Source organism: Equus przewalskii, chromosome 16 (genome assembly GCF_037783145.1).
Source record: "Equus przewalskii isolate Varuska chromosome 16, EquPr2, whole genome shotgun sequence".
NCBI lineage: Eukaryota > Metazoa > Chordata > Mammalia > Perissodactyla > Equidae > Equus > Equus przewalskii.
The window spans coordinates 775,639-797,575 of NC_091846.1; the positions used below are offsets into that span (position 1 = coordinate 775,639).

At 38.5% G+C, this 21,937-nt stretch overlaps 1 protein-coding gene across 25 annotated transcripts in view; it reads left to right on the forward strand.

Annotated features, from left to right (window-relative positions):
• The first annotated feature begins 577 nt into the window (after positions 1-577).
• ZMYM2 (zinc finger MYM-type containing 2) overlaps positions 578-21,937 on the forward strand; it is a 94,423-nt gene continuing 73,063 nt past the window's right edge. For 2 of the 25 annotated variants that reach the window (XM_070577781.1, XM_070577792.1), the window contains exons 1-3: positions 862-1,162; positions 1,954-2,021; positions 2,734-2,891. Coding sequence is in view for 2 of the 25 variants with exons in the window: in XM_070577773.1 (XP_070433874.1) it covers positions 651-869; positions 1,954-2,021 (287 nt within the window). In the remaining 23 variants the exon portion in view is untranslated. Of the gene's footprint in view, positions 1,163-1,953; positions 2,022-2,733; positions 2,892-21,937 lie in introns of all 25 variants that reach the window. The other 23 variants (XM_070577778.1, XM_070577790.1, XM_070577783.1 and 20 more) reach the window with 20 other exon arrangements.

The following is a 21,937-nucleotide window of genomic DNA, read 5'->3' on the forward strand; positions in this document are numbered from 1 at the left end:
CCCCACGGGGTTTGCGTTTGAACTGGTCCCAAGTTCCCACAGCAGTCCCGACAAAATGGAGGACGTCGTCTCCTCCAGCAGCCATGACGGGAGGTGGGGGGACAATTCCCCACGGGGGTGAGGCGAGGGTGGAAGCGCTTCCACTCTCCTCCGGGCGTTCGGGAATCCACTTCACCTGCTGACCCAACCTCCCACTTTGCCTGGCTCCAGCCCCTGCCCGGGCTCGGCCCTCACGGGGGGCTTCAAGGAACTGGCCAGGGAGGGCGTTGGGGACATCGAGGCCGCGTCTCTCCTCGGGCAGGGTCGTTGGGAGCCGCCGCAGCGGCCCGGGCGCCCAGGCTCGAGCGAGGGCAGGCGGCCCCGGCCTCAGCCTCTCGGGCTGTTCCGGGCCCCGGAGGGTCCCCCGTCCCCCAGGGGCCGAGCTCGCGGCCGGTGCAACGGGCAGCGCAGCTCGGGCTGCCTGACCCTGACGGACCCGGGGTGGGGGCGGGGTAGGAGGCGGGGGTAAGGAGGGAGCGGACGCGGCTGAGAGCGGAGGGCTGGCGGCGGGGGGAGTGGAATGGAAACGCCGGGGGCGTGGCCTGCGCCTGACGGACAGCCTCTCGGACCACCCCCTCCAGGGGGGTCCTGAAGGAGGGCAGAGATAGCCAATGGACGCGCCCGAGGCGCCCCGGCCCGCCCTCCCCTCCAGCCAATGGGGGCGCGGAGGGCGGGGCCTCGCCGGGCTCGGCCGCGCCGCCGCCGCCTCCGCCTCCTCCTCCTCACCAGCGCTAAACCCGGGACTGGACCGAGCGGAGTTGTGCGTGTTGCCGAAGGGGGGTGGGCCGGGGGAGGGGAGGTTCGTTCCGCGGAGCCGCAGCCAGAACCGGGTGAGGCTTAGCCCCGCTGTCTTTCCAGTCCGGGTCCGCCGATAGTGGGGGTGGCTGGGCGCAGCGCAGCCTCCGGAGGAGGAGGCGGAGGCGGGGGCGACTGGGGAGGCGGAGATGGGTGAGGGCAGCCTCCGGAGCCTCCCACCGACCCGGGATTAATCCCCCGCGGCGCGCTGCCGTCGCCGCTGCCGCGTCGGGGCCTCGGGGGCTGCGCCGGGCTCCGCTCATGTCAGAGGCGCCTTCGCGTGCGGCCCGAAGGGCTGCGGGAGCGAGGGCGAGGCCGGGCGGGCTGGGTGAGGCGGCGCCGGGGGCGGGGGTCGCCGGGGCGGGGGCCGCGGGGCCGGGGCGGCGGGAGGTCGCGGGGCATTTTTCCTTTCTTCGCGGCGGGGGCAGGGTGGGGGAGGGGTGCCTCAGTTCGCCCTCCCGCTGCCGGGCTGCGCTCCCGCCCGTCCGCCGCGGCCCGAGGGCCCCAAGTTTTTCGGGGCGAGGGTGCTGCCTGGCGCCCGCGGGCCCCCCGTCGCTGCTCCCCTGCCCGGCGCTGCGCTGCGCGGCTCTCCTCCTCACGTATTGTTTGGCTGGGTCTCTAATGGCGGACGGGGAGGCAGCGCTGCCGGTCGCCGACCGCGGGGGGGGCAAGTCTCGGGCTCGGGGCAACTGCTTGGGGCAAACGGGGGTGGTTTCAGCGCAGCGGGGACGGGAGCCGCCCCTTACCTCCAGTTTGGCGCCCGGAGTGTCGGGGATGACGCTGGGTGGGCCAATTTAGGAGGGAAGACCGTCCTCGCTGGCGTCGAGGCAGCGTTTGCCTTCCCCGGCTCCCCTCCCGGGGGCAGGCTCGCTGCCCTCCGCCTCCTCCCTGTAGATTTTGCCTCTCACGTGGTTTTTGGTCCCAAATATTTATTTTACGCCGTTTTGCCCCACTTTACGTAGGAGGGAGTTGTTGGTCGCGTGCTGGAGAGTGATAATAGAAGGGCCGAACCTGCTTGACCTCTTCTTCCCTTCTCCGCCTTCTCCTGGTGGAAAAGGCTTGATTCTCCCACCTGGTTAGATGTTCTTGATCCATTTTCCGTTTTTCCTCTTACCCCAGGACCAGGAATCGCCTTCAACCCTATCTGGTGCATCTTTGGCAGAAAGTGAGAAGGAAACACTCCCATTGTGAGTCCTTTGCCTCTGATTTGTTGCTCTTAGAGGACGTTGTCAGGTTGTAGGGGTTCTGCCTCGGGACTTGTCTGTCCTCGTTGTTTTTAGGGGGAGGAGCTTTCGCTTGGGTGGCAGCTGCCCCCGGGGCGAAGCCTGGGTAATGACTGGTGAGGCAGCTGGGAGTGGGCGCTGCTGTTTCCACCGCTGCAGACATCTCTCCTGCTGCTGCAATACCAACCTCAGCAACCAGACGACGGGCTCCTGCAGCTGCTCACGTTACCCGGGAGGAGGGGTGGTGTGAAGGAGGGCATATTTCTGGTGCCCTCTAGAGTTCCAAAGTGGGAATTGAAGTTATTTCGTTTTAAATACTATGCATGCATGCAGCCATCTTTTAACACTTTTTCTTCCTTTACAATGGATAATTGATCGAAGGGCTTGGAAAAATAGAAAGAACCACTAACTTTTTGTTTGTGTTGATTTAAAACATAGATTTTAACTCTCAGGGTTTAGTAGTTGATAGATCTCTTTCATATTTTGCTCAGAAAAGAGCATGAAGTCCACTCGTAGTACTCTTTGTTCACCAAGTAGTCTGCCGATCAGACCAGTGCACTGCTCTAGTTACTTTCTTATGTCCCCCATCTTCTGTGCTGAGTAGTCTTCAATGCGTCATTCTTGAATATGTTAACTGAGAATTATCATTTAATGCTTGTAATTTGTTGATTTTAAGGCTGTCTTGTGGAGTGCTGGATGATAAGAGAAACGACCAGTCAAAATGTCTGTCAATTGAAATTAGTTACAAAATATCAGTGAAGTTAGCACTCTGGATACGTTATATCTCTTGAGCCCATTGACAGTTGATAGCTAACTTACAGATCTCTGTCAGAGGTAAGTCATAAGTGTAGCAGCTTATGCTTAAATATTAAGTCCTAAATGGGACCAAGGACAATTGATGATGAATATTTCCTGAATACAGATGTGAAGGACGATGAGAGGATGGCAGCTCAAATGCACACCATTCTAGGCATAGTGCAGGACACTTCCATAAATTATTTCCTTTAGTCTCAGAAAGTCGCCTGCAGGGTAATAAAAATAGCATGTATTGAGTCCTTATTGTATGCCACCACAAATCTAAGCCAAGTTTTAAAAAAAAGTTTATTATGGAAACTTTCACATTTATGAGTGAGAGTAATATACTGAATTTCTGTGTACCTATCATTTACATTCTGTAATTACTGACACATGTCCAAACTAATTTTTAACGTATAATCTTTTAAATCTCATGAAACCCCAGTGATGTAGCTGCTGTTTTTACTCTTAATTTGTAGAGGAGGTAACAGGGGCACAGGTAGAAAACCAGGTAGTAGTAGTTGTTAAAGAAAGGATTTGAACTTCAGCAGTTTGATTACAAACAAGTTTCTGTCCTGGTTTAAAGTACATAATATGCTTGTTTTACAAATTTGGAAACTGAAATGGTGAAAAAAATCCAAGGTTAAAATCTTCTCAGCCTGTGTTCTTTTCGTAAAGAACAGTGTGTAAACAAGTAGAAAATGCTTGAATCTTGCTAAGTACCTTTTTTTCTTTTTCTTTTTGGTGAGGAAGATTAGCCCTGAGCTAACATTTGTTGTCAATCTTCCTCTTTTTGCTGAGGAAGATTAGATGTGAGCTAACATTGGTGCCCATCTTCCTCTATTTTGTATATGAGATGACTCCACAGCATGGCTTGACCAGTGGTACGTAGGTCCGAGCCAGGGGTCTGAACCTGTGAACCCCAGGCTGCCGAAGCAGAGCATGTGAACTTAACTGTTATGCCACCAGGCTGGCCCCTAACTAAGTACCTTTTTAAAAAATAATAGAACCATGGTTATCAACTAGATTATTTTACTGTCTTATTTTAAAACTAACAGGGTCTATTTCAATCAGAAATAATGAATTCTCTTTTTTCAGTGTGTCCTTGTACAATTTAGAGTCTAATTGTTTCCTAAATACTGTAACTTGAATGAATATAACTTCTCTAATGAGTTTAAAGCTCTTGGCAGACATTAGATCATTCAGATATAATGGCTCAAGGAGCAGATCTTTCAGATAGATGGGCAGTGCTTATTTTATCATCACATATTTTCACAAAAGAGTTAGCATTTTCAGATTTTTTTCTTTATTCTTAGTTGTGTTGTTGGTAGGGAGAGTGTTAATTGGTTATGTTTAGTAGACATTTGGAGATGAGAACGTAAAAATGTATAATCAGGACTTTTCTGTAATGTCAGCACATGTATACTAAGGAAAGCCATGGTTCTTTCAAATTATACCAAATGTTAAATAACGATTTAACTCAGAATTTAAAAATTCCTTTTCTTAAAAACATCAACTAATGCTGCTTTAATGTGCCAGACAGTAAGTTGAAGATAACCTGACAATTTTTAATTGACCTTGACTAAATAAGTTTTTTATTATACTTAGATTTATTGGGCACTTAATGTGAGTTAGGTGCTTTTAGATGTAGTACTTAGTTCATATTTTGACAGTCAAAAATACTTTGCATATTTATGGCACCTTCTTTAGTGCATCCTTAATAGTATGTGTTCCCCACTTCTCCCACCTGTCCTTTTAAAGAGTTGGGGGAAAGATACAGGGTGGTCCCTACTTCTCCGTGTTCTACTTTTATATAATTTCATGGGCTGGACTTTTGTACCTCACGGGGTAAGACAATTCTGAATCACTCACATATCACACGGATGCTGAACATAAATGTTTCAGACTTTTATGTGGATATGGAATTTGATATACCATCTTTGTACAGCAGTGTTCGTATTCTTAAAGTTTTATTGTATTTTGCCCTTGTTTGAGTTACAAAAGTGTATAAACTTAGTGCATTTGAGACAAAGCGAACCTTTAATCAGATGCTGTGGTATTACTGTATTGGAAAGAATATGTGCGAAATGTTGGAGCTCTATCTTTGTTGTTAAAAGGTGTGATATAATTAGAAATTTTCTATTTTTTGCCTTTCTAGGCACTGATATCTGTCTGTGCCCTTTTAGTAATATTCATAACATGTTTTATATGGAGTAACACTTATAAGAAGATTGTGGCATATGCAACTTGGGTGTGTTTTTTTAGGGAACGCAAGGTGAACCCAAACGCAGGTGTCTCCTCCCATTGGATTCTCTAACAGTATTTTATGTAGGGTACTTTAACTTTGGAAACAAGTAGATGGAGACATTGCTTTGACTCCATGTATTTTCCATTTTTTGATTTCAGTTGGTTAATTTTCTTCTGTTCCTGTCAGTGCGTAGAATTGGGATTTTAGACTTTTGAAACAGTCAAATCTGAAAGTTCTTATGCACAATTCCAGTATGTAAGACCTATAAAGTTGTCGGTGAGAAAAATTGCTGTTGGATAAATCTGTAATTTTGAACTGTGGGGCTCTGGGTAACAATTATAGTTTATTTTTATTTTTTATTTTGGTTGTATACCAGCAAGAAAATTCTGTTTTACACAGTTGGAGTTGCAAATTTTTATATCTGCAAGCTGTTTTTTAAAGAAGTCACTTTGTAATCTGGTTTATGTTATTACAGTAGAGATGGGAGGAGAATTAAGAACGCCAACACCAAACACTTACTTGGTAACAAGATAAATTGGTCATCTTAAAGTGTGTTAAAATCTGGATTACAACACATTTGAGTGTATCTTTTGTTTTATTGCATATTTTAAAATATATTAATTTTTTGGATCAAGTTACGCACAACACTTGCAGCACTTTGGAACTGCAGGATAAATTTTTGTAAACCATTGAAAAGTCTATTTTAGAGTTAAAAAATGATGTGTAGAGAGGTTTGCAAAATCACTTGATCACGTGACTAGTTTGGGATTTGTTCTTAGTTCTAATTTTATTTTTACTTCATAGCAGTCCATTGAAAATTAGAAGTAATAAAATTTAAGAAGAGTTCATGGTCTTTAATTTAAAAGAAGGATATGAATGTTGGGGTTTTATTTTTATCGATTTGGTCAGTCTTGTGATTATTAATGTTTACTATTTCAAGAATGATTTAAGAGTAAACTTTGGATATTAGGATAAATAGGTAATGAATAGTTAATAGTTCTGGTTTAAAAAAACTTTTGCATATTTAATTCAATATTACATATTATCGTTTTGTTTATCCTTCTTGAAGAGTTACCAAATTATCATTAAAGCATTTCATCCATTCTCTTTAATATCAGTAGGCTGCTAAGGATCAGGTTTCTCTTACTTCTCCAGAGGGTTTTAGATTTTTTTTCCTCTCTAACTGTTCCTAGTGAGTTTGAAGGTCAGATTTGTTTTTGTGAATTTAAAGTTCAAAGGTTAAAAAAAATACACTAAAAGTAATACAATGCTATATATCAGTTATATCTGAATTAAAAAAAGGCTTTAAAGTATTTTATCCTTAAATGATTAAATTTTTAGTTTGATTCTGATGTTAAAAGTTAATGTTAAATTGTAATTTTAAGATAAATTTGCTAGGAATAGAGTTAATTGTTGCAACCTCGTGTTAAACAATTTGGGAAAGATCTGTTATAATTCTTACAGTAAACTTATTTCTTTCTAACTATATATTTAGATTGGATAGGAAAAAATGGCAATTTTAAGTAAAATCATAATGCGCAGTTAGGGGTTTCAGACAGAAGAAAGTTTATAAAATGTGACACAATGAGACAGATTCTTCAGTCTTTTTTACTTTATGGCGATGCCATGTGTGTATTATTTTTGCAGTAGTCACCTAGATACCTTGTCTGGATTTATTATTGTAAGAATTTGGGACTTAAATTATGGTTTTGTAACTTAAAAACATTAAAGGAACTTTTTCTTGTAATACTGGAGCAGTTATAATTATTCATTTCAAAGAGGCATGTCTTTTGCCTGGGAAGAGTGATGTTTCTTGAATTATTGAGCTGGACCAGACTGAGAATAAATAGAAATCATTTATTTAGCAAATTATATATTATATCATGTACTGTATATCAAGTAGTCATAAAAGATGTGTTCATTAATAGTTGGCTAGCAGTTTCTTTGGCTCTATGCTTGGAAGAGCGTTTCATCTAGACTTCTAATGCTACGCTACAGGGCCCTAATCTGGAATTTGTAAAGTTTGGTTAGGCCCAGTGACTATAAAATTAGTGATTTGTGTTTCTAGTTCTATAGAACTAAAGAAATGTTAGAGTGGAAGTGAAAATTTAGTAAGTGAAATTTTTACTTTATCCTTTTGTGTTAGATTTATACTCGTATTTTTTTCAAAGCTTGTCATGTTTTATTTTAATTATTTTAATTTATTTTAATTATTTCTGGCCCTAACATGATATCTAAATTCTTACGTTCATGGTTCTGTGTGTGTTTGTGAAGTAATGAAAAATTTTCCCTTGTTTTAATTAGTTATATAAAATCATTACTATAAAATTAAACTAGTTTTAGCTTTACAACTTTCATTACTGTGAATATTGTCTCACTTTCTATTTTTATTTTTGTTTGTTTTAATATTGTATCATCCTGTTTCTTAATCAAATGTTTTAACTCCTGCCTAGGAAGTCATTCCATTATATATCTCCAAACAGTTTTGCATTGCTCATCAAAGAGAAGCTTCTGTTTAAGTTAGTCTGTCTTCTAGGACACAAACTTCTGATTTCTGTTATTCCTTGTTCTCTTCATTTGTATATCACGTTTTCCATCCTTGACGTCCTTACGTAGCTGTTTTTGTCCTGCCTTCTTCCTGGACTTGTGTTCATTTGTCTTTCCCTTTCCTAATTCCTTTTGCATTTTTTAAATATACCACACAGTGTCTGTAATAGCATCCTGTGTTCTAATTTTGCTATACTCAACACGCGGCTTATCCAAATTTTAGTAAACTTAAATTTGGTGAGATCATGGAATGTGGGTACAGTTCTAGTGGTATGTTGGGGCCTCACATGGAAAGGGAACTAGTGGGACTTAATTTTTCAGTTTTTCTGTCTAAAAAATCCATTTTTGTCACTTGAGTGTTGCTAGGGGATTTGCATCGTGACATGCATTTGGAGTGAGACAGTTTGGGGTTCAAATCTGCCTTGCTCGCGAATGAACTTTCAGGGTGATGCAAGTGTTCTAAAAGCAGATTGTGGTGATAAATGAATAACTATATAAATTTACTAAAAATTATCAAACTTCTTGTTTAAATAATCATATGTAAATTGTACCTCAGTAAAACTGAAAAATCAATTTTGCTGTACCATCTACCAGTTTGCGATCTCTGGTTAGTCCTTTTACCTCTCAGCCTTAGTTTACTTATTTGACAAATGAGTGTAGTGATGCCTGCTTTCCTGAGATTGCTACAAGGTAAGGATTAAAAATAATGTTTGCTATGTGACTGGTCAGTAGTAGGTGTTCAGTTTGTAGCAGCTCCGATTTTTGATCTGTACGTATGGACCAGACATCATGAATTTGTTGCCACCACTGATACAGTAAACTCACTGAATGCTCATCTGATAGTAGAGAGGAGGATTTATATCTTCCTCTTCACTGACTTTCCTCTGCTGACTCCTTCATTAGTGTATTGTTATTTAGTATGCTATAACACTCTATCCTCCAGAATCTCTGCACCTTTTTCAAACTTCCAAACTCGTTCCTTTTCTCATTCTTTCCAAAACAAATTCACTGATTTGCGCTCTCAGCACTCTACCAGATATGCTCTTTTGAGGTCATTAGTGACTTAATTGCCAAATCTTTAAGTTCCTTTTTTCTCTTAATTCTGTAACATTTGAAATTTATTATGATGTTCCTTGAAACTCTATTGACTTTTGGGACTTCGAACTTAACATGGTATTATACTTCTGACCATCTCCTTCCCTTCCCCTCATTAGACTGTTGCATGTTGAGACCTTTAAGTGCCCTTATTTCCTAAGGTACTCAGCTCTCTCCTGTTTTGTTTTGTACTTTGACCTTAGTCTATTGTATTAGAAAATAGGGAATTATATTTATAAGACACTTTCATCCTGTTCCTTACTCCAGTCTACAGCCAGATTAGTTTTTCCTAATGCCCAGTCTGATCACATCCCTCACTTTGCAGAAACTTGAGAGATTCTTGTTAGCATGTGAAACAAAGTGCAAACTAAGTGTGGACTTTAAACCCTTGAAAAGAAATCAATTAGCAAATGTTATATGTGATTTTTAGGTAGCTTCTCAGTGTTCAGTTTGGGGAGATAGTCATGTAAGTGAATAAATATAAACAATGAAGCATAATAGGCAATATATAGAAATGAATAGTTGTATGCATATCAGAAAGGATGATTTTTTTTTTTTTTGAGGAAGATTCATCCTCAGCTAACATCTGTTGCTAATCTTCCTCTTTTTGCTGAGGAAGATTTGCCCTGAGCTAACATCTGTTGCCAGTCTTTCTCTTTTTTGTATGTGAGCCACTGCCAGCATGGCCACTGACAGATGGTGTAGGTCCGTGCCTGGGAACTGAACCTGGACCGCCGAAGCGGAGTATACTGAAGTTAACCACTCAGCTACCGGGGCTAGCCCCAGAAAGGACAATTTTTAAAAGAATATTTTGGTTATAAAAATAAAATATGCCCTTAAAATCTTTAAGTAGTAAAGAAATATGTGACCTAGAAAATGAAAGTTCCTCCATAATCCCATTTCTTTTGAAGCTGGTGTTTACATTTTTAAAGATAGTCTTAGGATTTTTTTCCCGTTCATCACACTAATATCTTGCATATACACTATTACTATCAACAATTGACATTTTTGACACAAGTCTGACATTGTTAAAATCCCTTCCCTGTCCTGATGGTGCAAAAGTTTTAACTGGTTAATGTTTGAATTCTAGTGGTCAGTGTGTTAGAACAGTCTCAGTTCTATATGATTGAGGGATAATGTGGTATAGTGAAAGGTATGTGGACTTTAAGTACGAACTCTGGTTTTGCCGCCTAAGAGCTATATGCCATAGGAAAGCTACCTGATTACACACAATAGAAAAGTCATCTGAGAAATGGGATGATGATAATATTTTTAGGCTATCTGTTAGACATTTTAACATAGTTGTGATGAGTGGTACCAAGTGTGTCTTATATAAATGGTTATAGTTGTTATTGTTATATTAGATATGTCATGAAATTCAGAGACAAAAAAAGCCAAACTCAAATTATGAAGGGGTTGAATAAAGGGAAAAATAAAACAAGACTTACTGAGTGCCTTTGCTACAGAGCTTTGAATATTTACTAGATAGTTTAAAAAACAAAACTACATTAAATTATAAATGATATGATTGTCTATTTACTTTCTAAATTTGTCAAGGGAGAAAAAACAGATTTTTTTTGTTATACTCCATATTCTTTTTATATTCCTTTTATTTTTAAGAGCCATCAGTGAACATCTGAAGAATATATCTCTGGGAAAGAATGCTGGTAAAAATTGTTTTGAGTTTTGAGTCTTATGAAATGGAGGCAATAGTTTTTATTTAGAAATGACCTGTATTGGAGAAATAAATTCTTAGTACTTAAAGTCTAGCCTTTTTGATTCTATGGTCTCATTTGCTTATTGAGACAAGTATTGTTGCTTCTTTCGGTTAGATGAGGTCTTAATCATGGAACCTTTGAACTTATGTAAAGAAGGTAATATTCTTCTTAAAGCCCTCTACTCCATCATATTTAAACATGGGAAAATTTGGTATCAAAAACAGGGAAAATAGGGAAATATTATTAAACAAATCAAAAATAGGGAAAATTTGGTATCAAAACCAATCATTATACTAGGTCATAGATTTGGAATACCAAGTATCATAAGAATAAATGAATGTTTCCAAGTTAACGTATGCGGTTGAAGATTACTTGTGTCATACGTTTTAAACTATGTTTGGAGAAGGAAGTGTGGGTTTATTTAGCTTCTTTGGTTAAGAGGAAGAAAGGGATAGGGTATGATAACCTTTAATTAGGGACTACGATCAGACCATGTTACTAATTATGTAGATTGAGTATAGAAGTAATAAAAAATCATGACCAAAGACATAAGGCAGAGATTTTTTTTCTTGTTTCATCTTTTGAGGAAATTATCCTAATTTCCTGTTTTACAACGGGGAAGCTGAGGCTCAAGGTGAAGTGATTGTCCTTTGGCACACAAGAAGGGAGGTGAGGGGTAGAGCTAGAATGCCATTGGAGGGGACAGTATAGGAGAGAGAAGCAAAAAACACCCCAGAAAAGTTATTTCTTCTGTCTCTTTACTAGAGAAAAATACTCATTCAGTAACTATTGGCTAGACACTATGTTAAGTTGAGAGGATACAGTGATAGGAAATAAGAACATATCATTGCCCTCCTGGAACATACAGTCTAATGGAGGATACAGATTACAAGTAAACATAATTACAAATTAGATAAGTGCAGCTGAGGAAATATGTATGATGACGGCAGAGTATAACAAGGAAGGCTAATTTAGACCAGGGATGGGTTAGTGAAGTGTTTGATAGGGAAGGATCTTGAGGGAGTGATGTTTAAGCTGAGATTGGAAAGAAATTCGGAAAAGAACCCTTCAGGTAGAGGAAGAGTATGCACAAAGGACCCCTGAGACCCTTCCATGAAGTAAAAGAAGGCTTAGTTTAGCAGAAGCTTAATGAGCAAGGTGAGGAAGAGTAGTGCTGAAATTGAGCCTAGTGTGTAGGCAGGAATCCAGTTAGGCAAGAATCTTACAGGGCAGGGGAGAATCTTAGGTTTTCTCTTAAGTGCACTGGAAAACCATGTGAGAAGTGACTGGTGTTGTCTGATTTAATTTTTAAATAGAGTTTTAGGTACTCTGAGGAATAAAGTAGGTAATGTCCGTAATCTAGCAGAAAAATGATGGTGGATTTCTAGGGCTAGACAGGTGTCAGAAGAGGGGGATAAAAGTGGACAGTTTCAAGATTTATTTTGGAAAGAGGATAGGACTTGGGGATGGTGTGTTTGTAGGTGAAGAAAGGAGAAGAAATTAAGAGTGACCTTCAGATTTCTGGTATGAGTAGCCAGCCATATAACTTCCCCAAATGGCAAAGACTGGAGGAGGTGCAGAGCAAGATAAATATGAAAGAGCAAGTTAAATAACTAGATGTAGGGAGGAGGTAGTGTGGGGTTTGAAACATCTTGATTGAGATAAGTTAAGGAGTCCAAGGTATTGACGTATTACTTAAAATCATGGGAGTGGATGAGATCCCCAAAGAAAGTTAAAATTGCTTGAAAGTACCTTGCAGTTAAATTTTGGTCCTATGGGAAAGGAGAGATTATTCCTTATCTTTAGAAATTCTGTGCCTTAGTGATAATCTGAATGAATTAACTTATTTATTCATTTATTTATTAAATCAAAGGAGATTTTTGTCTAGACTCTATCATAATCCTTGATTGGATTTTTAAATGATTCCTATCAACTTCTAAAGCCAGAGTAGCATTGTTTGAGATATCTGATAAGGACATGTTAAATAATCTCTGTCATCTATCATTGGTCCCCTGGTTCCTTTCCTCACGTCCCCAGAGATGAGTAGTATTATCAGTTTAGTATATATCACTCCAGATTCTATTCTGTGCATATACGAACATGTATTCATAAGAATTATAGTAATTTTGTGTGTGCATTTTAAAAATGTGTAGTACGCGTATCTTTCTGCAACTTGCTTATTTCACTTAGTGGTGTGTCTTAGATATCTTTCTGAATTAGTACATAAAGATCTCTCCTTTTAACTGTTATGTGATATTTCGTGTCATGGATTTAACACAGTTTATATATTCTATTGATGGATATTTAGTCTATTTGCAATTTTTTGTTAGAGGTAATGCTGCATGGAATATTTGTGTAGTATCATTGGGTTCATGTATGTTTTCTTTAGGGGGGAGATTGTGAGAATAGGAATTTCAGAGTCAGAGTATATGCGTATTAAATATTTTAATAGATACTGCCAAATTGCCTTCCATTGGACCACTATATTGACTGCATTTCCATTAGTTTCTCCACATTCTCGCGAACATTGGAAATTATCAAATAGTTAAATTTTTGTCATTTGAATTTGTGTTCTTTCTAAAGTATGGATATCAATTCATTGTTATATCTGTTATAAATATATATGTATGTATATATCTTTTCATTTTGCATAGTTTTGCACCTTATTTATGGTATTTCTTTGCTTTGTAAACATTTTACAACATAATGGGAAAAATCCATTTCACTATTGCAGGAAATGGAGATAAGTAAAACAAATATGCAATATTTTTATGACGGAAATTGTAAAATGATACCATAGGACGTACAAGAAAACCAGAAGGGAAAGATAGACATATGTCTGCAAAAGGAGACTTCAATAATGTGAAAATGTTAGTTTTTTTGTCTCCAAATCTCTAAATTCATTGAAACCCTAATCAAATCCCAGTGTATGGTACCAAATTTAAAAGGTACAAAAGGGTAAATATTGAGAAGATTCTTTTCTCTTCCCCCGACCCATCCACACAGTTCTCTTCCCTAGTAGCAAAACACTGTTGTTGTGTTCTTATTTACCTAGAGATATTCTGTGCATGAGTGTGTGTGTGTGTTCATCCATTGTACTGTACCTTGTTTGCACTTAATTTTTATGAGAGGTTGGTCCATATTAGTACATAAGTAGGTTTAGAGCTGCCTTATTTCCAGGACTGCATAGTATTTCATTGCTTGTCTTTATCGTCATTCATTTTATCAGTTGTCTGTTGAGAGACATTGTGAGTGTTTCAATCTTTTAACTTTACAATGAATATCCTTCTACATTTCGTTCTTAAAAAGATGACATAATATATCTGTAGGAAGGATGCCTAGAAGTAGAATTGGTCAAAGAAATATTTTTTTCAGTTGCCCTTCATAGAAGTTGTACTAATTTACACAGATTTACAGTATGAGACTTATTACATAGTTAAACCTTTTGATCTTAGTGTAGTGAGAAAATTGGTGGCCCTTTAGAGTTTAAATTTGCAGTTTTCTTAAACATTTCATAGATTTAAGAGCTGTTTGTATTTCCTTTTCTTGTGAGCTGTGTTCATTTTTTTTGCCTGTTATTCTCTTTGGTTGTTGATTTATCTCATTGATTGTAGGACTGCTTTGTCTTCCTTTTTTTAGAATATGAGTTGCAAATATTTTCTTCTTAGTTAATCATTGTATTTGTGGTATTATTTTCCCTCATAGAGATGTCTTCTATTTTTTTTCTTTAAAAAAAATTCTGGTAAAATATACTAACATAAAATTTACCATTTTTACATATACAGTTCAATGGCATTAAGTGTATTCACAGATGTTTTGCAAAAATAATCACTATCCATTTACGGAACTTTCATATCATCCCAAACATAAACTCTATATTTCATTAAACAATAAGCCCAGTACCCCTTCCTCCCAGCTCCTGGTGGCCTCTTTTCTACCTTCCATCTCTCTGGATTCACCTATTCTTGGTACCTGATATAAGTAGAACCATAAAATATTTGCCTCTTCGTGTCTGGATTATTTCACTTGGCATAGTGTTTTCAGGATTCATCTATGTTGTGGCATGTATCAGAATTTCTTTCCTTTTTAGGGCTGAATAATATTCCATTGTGTGTGTATACCTGCATTTTATTTATCCATTCATTTGTTGATGGAACCTTGGGCTCTTTCCACCTTTTGGCCATTGTGAATAATGCCATGAACACTGGTGCACAAATACTCACTTGAGTCCCTGATTTCAGTTCTTTTGGGTATATACCTAGAAGTGAAATTGACTGATGATATGTTAATTCTATGTGTAACTTTTTGGTTTTTGTTTTTTCTGGTGAGGAAGATTTGCTCTGAGCTAACATCCATTGCCAATCTTCCTCTTTTTTTGCTTGAGGTAGATTTGCCCTGAGCTCACATCTGTGCCAGTCCTCCTCTATTTTGTATGTACGTCACCGCCACAGCGTGGCTTGATGAGTGATGTAGGCCCACGCCTGGGATCTGATCGCAGGAACCTGGGCCACCATAGTGGAGTGTGCCAGACTTAACCACTATGCCATGGGGTTGGCCCCTTAATTCTGTGTATAACTTTTTGAGCTACCCGCAATCTGTTTTCCACAGTGGCTACACCATTTTACATTCTGACCAGCAATGCAGAAGTGTTCTAATTTTTGTACATCCTTGCCAGCATTTGTTATTTTCCTTTTTAAAAAAATGATATCTATCCTAGTGCTGTGAAACAGTGTGTCATTTTTTCCTTATTTTTTATTTTCAATTGTGGTAAAAAAACATAACATAAAATTTACCATCTTGGGGCCAGCCCGGTGGCATACTGGTTAAGTTTGCATGCTCTGCTTTGTGGCCCGGGGGTCGCAGATTTGGATCTTGGGCATGGGCTTACACATTGCTCATCAAGCCATGCTGTGGCAGCATCCCACATATAAAATAGAGGGAGAGTGGCACAGATGTTAGTTCAGCAACAATCTTCTTCAAGCAAAAAGAGGAAGATTGCCACAGATGTTAGCTCACGGCCAGTCTTCCTCACACACACACAAAAAACTTACCATCTTAACCATTTTTAAGTGTCTAGCTCAGTAGTATTTAAGTATTATATTCACATTGTCATGCAACAGATATCCAGAACTTTTTCATCTTGAAACACCAAAACTCTATACCCATTAAACAACAATTCCTCGTTTCCTCCTCCTCAGCCCCTGGTAACCACCATCCTATTTTCTGTTTATATGTATTTGACTTATTTAGGTACCTCATATAAATGTGATCATATAATGTTTGTCTTTTTTCACTTAACATAAGGTCATCAAGGTTCATCCATGTTGTAGCTATGTAACTGGAGTTTATTTCTTTTTAAGGTTGAATAATACTTCATTGTACGAACTGCGTTTTGTTTATCTGTTAATCTGCCCGTAGACATTTTGGTTGCTTCTACTTCTTGGCTCTTGTGAACGGTGCTGCTGTGAACATAAATGTGCAAATATCTCTTTGGATCCTGCTTTCAGTTCTTTTGGATATATACCCAGAAGTGGGATTGTGGGATCATATATTCAAATTTTAACTTTTTGAGTAACCTCTATACTGTTTTCTATAGCTACTGTACCTTTTTGCATTCCTATGAACAGTGCACAGGGGATCCAGTTTCCTCAGCTAACTAACCAACCAATCAGTTTGGCCTCAGCAACACTCCTTGCTTTGTGTCTGTTTGTTTTGACAGTAGCCATCCCTAAGGGATGTGAGATGGTATTTCCTCCTCTTGATTTGATACCATTTCCCTAGTGACTAGTAATGTTGAATATCTTGTCCTGTGCTTTTTGCTTATTTGTATATCTTCTTCGGGGTTGGGGAAGTATCTGTATAAGTCCTTGGACTATTTTTTAATTGTTTTGTTTGTTTTTTTTGTTGTTGAGTTGTAAGAATTCTTTATATATTCTGGATGTTAATCCTGTATCAGATACATGATTTGCTAACATTTTCTCAAATTCTGTGTGTTGTCTTTTCATTCTCTTGATGGTGTACTTTGCACAAAAGTTTAAAATTTTTTTTCAGCTTTACCAGTGAGTTTTATAATTCCGTATGTTTTCCTCTTACTAATTAGTGTCCTTTTGTTTCAGCTTGAGGAACTCCCTTTAACATTTCTTGTAAGATTGAACTAGTGGTGATGAACTCCTTCAGCTTTCATCTGTCTGGAAAACTCTTTATCTCCTTTGATTCTGAAGGAAAATTTTACTGGATATAGTATTCTCCATTGGCGGTATTTTTCTATCAGCACACAAGTTTTTAATTTTGATGAAGTTTAATTTATCTGTTTTTTCTTTTATTGCCTCTGCTTTGGATGTCATATCCAAGAAATTGTTGCCAAAGCCAATGCCATGAAGCTTTTCCTCTATGTTTTCTTCTAAGAGTTTTATAGTTTTAGCTCTTAAATATAGAGCTTTGATCCATTTTAATTTTTGTATATGGTGTAAGGTAAGGTCCTGTTGCAGTCTTATGTTGAAATGATTGTTCTTTACTCATTGAGTGGTTTTAGCACTCTTGTCAAATCATTTGACCAAGTATTTGAGGGTTTCTGGGCTTTCTCTTCTGTGCTATTGGTCTGTGTATCTGTCTTTGTGCCAGTACCATGCTATTTTGATTTATTGTAGCTTTGTGGTCAGTTTTGAAATCAAGATTGTGAGACCCTTTCAGCTTTGTTTGTTTTCAACATTCTTGTCCCTTGAGATTCCATATAAATTTTATGATGAGTTTTTCTCTCTGCAAAAAACATCTTTTGGGTTTTTCTAGGGATTGCATTGAATCTGTGGATTGCTTTGGGGTGGTATTGTCATCTTAATTAATCTTCCAATAGATGAACATAGGGAATCTTTCCATTTATTTATTTGTTTATTTTTGGTAAGAAAGATTGACCCTGAGCTAACATCAGTGCCCATCTTCCTCTACTTTGTATGTAGGACGCCACCACAACATGGCTTTATAAGTGGTGTGTAGGTCTGCACCCAGGATTTGAACCTGCGAACCCTAGGCCGAGGAAGTGGAGTGTGTGAACTTAACCACTATGCCACCAGGGCGGCCCCCATCTTTCTATTTATTTATGTCTTTAATTTCTTTCAGCATTGTTTGGTAGTTTTCATTGTACAAGTCCTTCAAACTCCTTGGTAAAATTTATTTCTATGTATTTTATTTAATATTATTGTAAATGAAGTTTTCTTTTTTTTTAATATATCAGCTTTTTTTTTATTCTCCTCCCACAGCCCCCTAGTACATGTTGTATATTCTAGTTGTGAGTGTCTCTGGTTGTGCTATGTGGGATGTTGCCTCAAAATGGCCCAATGAGTGGTGCCATGTCTGTGCCCAGGATCTGAACTGGCGAAACTCCGAGCCGCTTAAGTGGAGCACGCGAACTCAACCACTTGGCCACATGGCTGACCTGAAGTTTTCTTAATTTCCTTTTTGGATTGTTCACTGTTAGTGTATAGAAATTCAGTTGATCTTTTGTGTTGATTTTGTATTCTGTTTGTATTTGTTGATTTGTATTTCCTTTTTATATTTGGATGCCTTTTATATTCTTTTTCTTGCCTAATTGCTCTGGGCAGGACTTCAGTACTATGTTGAGTTAAAGTGATGAAAGTGGACATCTGTGCATTGTTCCTAATCTTAGAAGAAAGCATTCCATCTTCCACCATTGAGTATGACAGCTGTGGGTTTTTCCAAAAATGGCCTTTATCATGTTGCAGAAGTTTTCTTCTCTTCTTTGTTTGTTGGTTTTATCATAAAAGTATGTTGTATTTTGTCAGTTTTTCTCCCTCAATTGAGATGATCGTGTGGTGGTGGTGGTTTTTTTTCCCCTTCAGTCTATTAATGTGGTATATTACTTTGGTTTTCTTATGTTGAGCTACCTGTCCATTCTGGGATAAATCCCACTTGGTCATGATATGTATATATATATAGTATATAATCTTTTTAACATGCTGCTGAATTTGACTTGCTGCTGTTTTGCTGAGGATTTTTACATCTCTGTTCATAAGGAATATTGGCCTATAGTTTTCTTGTAAGTCTTTGTTTGGATTTTTGTATCAGGGTAGTGCTGGCCTCATAGAATGAGTTAAGAAGTATTCCCTCTTCTTCAGTGTTTTGGAAAAATTTGAGAAGGAATGGTGTTAATTTTAAATCTTTAAATGTTTGGTAGAATTTACCAGCAAAACTGTCTGTTCCTGGGCATTTCTTTGTTGGGAGATTTTTGATGACTGATTTAATCTCCTTGCTTCTTGTAGTTCTGTTAAGATTTTGTATTTCTCCTTGAGTCTGTGTTGGTAGTTTGTGTATATCTAGGAATTTGTCTTTTATCTCAATTATCCTGTTGACATACAGTTGTATTCTCTTATAATTCTATTTCTGTAAAATAGGTCATGGTGTCCTATTTTCATTTCTGATTTTAATTGAGACTTTTTTCTTAGTCTAGCTAAAGATTTGTTAATTTGTTTCAAAGAACTACCTTTTTGTTTTGTTGATTTTTCTTTATTGTTTTTCTGTTTTGTATTTTGTTTATCTGTGCATTAATCTTTATTATTTCATTCCTTCTAGCTTTGGATTTAGTTTGCTCTTCCTTTTCAGGCTTCTTAAGGTGTAAAGTTTGTTTATTGATTTGAGATTTTTAAAAAACATTTTTAAAGATTTTATTTTCTCCTTTTTTCTCCCCAAAGCCCCCCGCTACATAGTTGTGTATTTATAGTTGTGGGTCCTTCTCGTTGTGGCATGTGGCATGCTGCCTCAGCATGGCCTGACGAGCGGTGCCATGTCCATGCCCAGGATCTGAACCGGTGAAACCCTGGGCCGCCGAAGCAGAGCACGTGAACTTAACCACTCAGCCATGGGGCTGGCCCCGGAGATCTTTTTTAATGTAGGCATTGTTACAGTTTCCTGTTAAGCACTGCTTTCGTTGCATCCCAAAAGTTTTGATATGTTGTGTTTTTGTTTTCTTTTGTCTCAGATTATTTCCTCATTTCCTTTGTGATTTCTTCTTTGACCTGTTGGTGGTTTAAGAGTGTGTTGGGGGCCGGCCCCATGGCCGAGTGGTTGAGTTCGCACATTACACTTCGGTGGCCTGGGGTTTTGCTGGGTTTGAATCCTGGGCACAGACATGGCACCTCTCATCAAGCCATGCTGAGACAGCATCCCACATGCCATAACTGGAAGAACCCACAACTAAAATATACAACTATGTACTGGGGGGCTTTGGGGAGAAAAAGGAAAAATAAAAATCTTTAAAAAATAAAAAGAATGTTGTTTAATTTCTACCTATTTGTGATTTTCCATTTTTGCTTTTGTTATTTATTTCTATTTTCATTCCATTGTGATCAGAAAAGACTGTCATTTTGATCTATTTAAATTTATAAAGGCTTGTTTTGTGGCTATCATATGGCTGATTCTGGTGTATGTTCCATGTGCACTTGAGAAGAATGTGAATTCTGTTGTGTGGAGTACTCTGTATGTTTTTGGTAGGTCTCCTTGATTTATAGTGTTGTTCAGGTCCTCGCTTTCCTTATTGATCTTCTGTGTGGTGGTTCTATCCACTATTTAAAGTGGTGTATTGAAGTGTCCGCCTATTATCATAGAAGTATTTCTCTCTTTAATTCTGGCAACTTTTGCTTCATAGATTTTCAGGACTCTGTAGATGTATGTTTATAATTGTGATGTCTTCTTGCTGGAATTAATCTTTCAATATGTAGTGTTCTTTTTTGTCTCAACTCTTTTGACTTAAAGTTTATTTTGTCTGATGTTAGTATATCCACTCCCCTCCCGTTCTCTTTTCATTACTATTTGCCTGGACTGTCTTCTTCATCTCTCTGCTTTCAACCTCTCTGTGTCTCTGTATCTAAAGCAAGTCTCTTCTAGATGGCATATAGATGAATCTTATATTTTTAATCCAATCTGCAAATCTTTCAATAGAGTTTATCGTATTTAGAGGTCGGTAATTATTAATAAGGAAGGATTTACCTCTGTCATCTTATATTTGTTTTCTGTATGTCTTATATATATTTTCCCCCATTTCTTCTATTGCTCCTTCCTTGGTTCCTTTGTGTTTAATTTTTTTTTTTTGGAGAAAGATTAGCCCTGAGCTAACTGCTCCCAGTCCTCCTCTTTTTGCTGAGGAAGACTGGCCCTGAGCTAACATCTGTGCCCATCTTCCTCTGCTTTATATGTGGGACGTCTACCACAGCATGGCATGCCAAGTGGTGCCATGTCTGCACCCGGGACCTGAACCAGTGAACCCTGGGCCGCCGAAGCAGAACGTGCGCACTTAACTGCCGCGCCACCGGGCTGGCCCCTGATTAATTTTTTTGTAGTACCGTTTTCATTCTCTTTTTTCCTTTCCTATATGGTTGAAAGTTATTTTCTTAATAATTACCTTGAGGATTAAAATCACCATCTTAAACTTAGAACAACTTAGTTTCAACAATATACAAACACTCTACCCTTGTACATCTCTGTCCTCCCTTTTATATTACTGTTGTCTCAGATTACATCTTTATATATATATGTGTAGTTACTAACATGGATAATTATTTTTTATGCATTTGCCTTTAAGTCATAGGAAAAAAAGTAGTGTAAATGAAAAGTAGGTTAATACTTGCTTTCTGTTGATTTATGTAGTTCACTTCACTTGTGTTCTTTATTTCTTTTGCCTTCAATTTACTCTAGTGTGTTTTTACTTTTGCCTGAAGGACTCCCTTTAGCATTTCATTTGGGTAGGTCCGCAGGTAATGAGCTCCCTCTGCTTTTTTTTTAATCTAGAAATGTCTTCATTTCTCATTAATTTTGGAGGAATTTTTGGTAGATATAGAATTCTTGGTTGACAGCGTTTTTTTTGTTCACCACTTTAAATATGTCATTCTACTAGCTTCTGGCTTCTGTGGTTTCTGATGAGAAGTAAGCTGATAATATAAATAATGTTATTGAGGCTCCCTTGCATATGATGAATCACTTTTCTCTTGCTTTCAAACTTCTCTCCTCATCTTTGGGGTCCACAGTTTGATTATTACATGTCTTGGTGTGGATATCTTTGAGCTTATAAGGCTTGGAGTTTGTTGAGCTTCTTGGATGTATATATTTATCTTCATCCCATTTGGAAAGTTTTTGGCTATTATTTCTTTAAATGTTTTTCCTCTCCCTTTCTGTTTTTATGATACATATATTGATATGCTTGGTGGTGTTTCACAGATCCCTCAGACTGTTCATTTTTCTTCATTCTTTTTTTTCTGCTCCTCAGATTGGGTAATTTCAGTTATTCTGTCCTTTAGTTAATGGTTCTTGTGCCTGCTCAAATCTGCTGTTGATCTCTTCTTTTTTTTTTTTAAAGATTGGCACCCGAGCTAACAACTGTTGCCAATCTTTTTTTTTTCTTCTTTCTCTCCCCAAATCCCCCCAGTACATAGTTGTATATTTTAGTTGTGGGTCCTTCTAGTTGTGGCATGTGG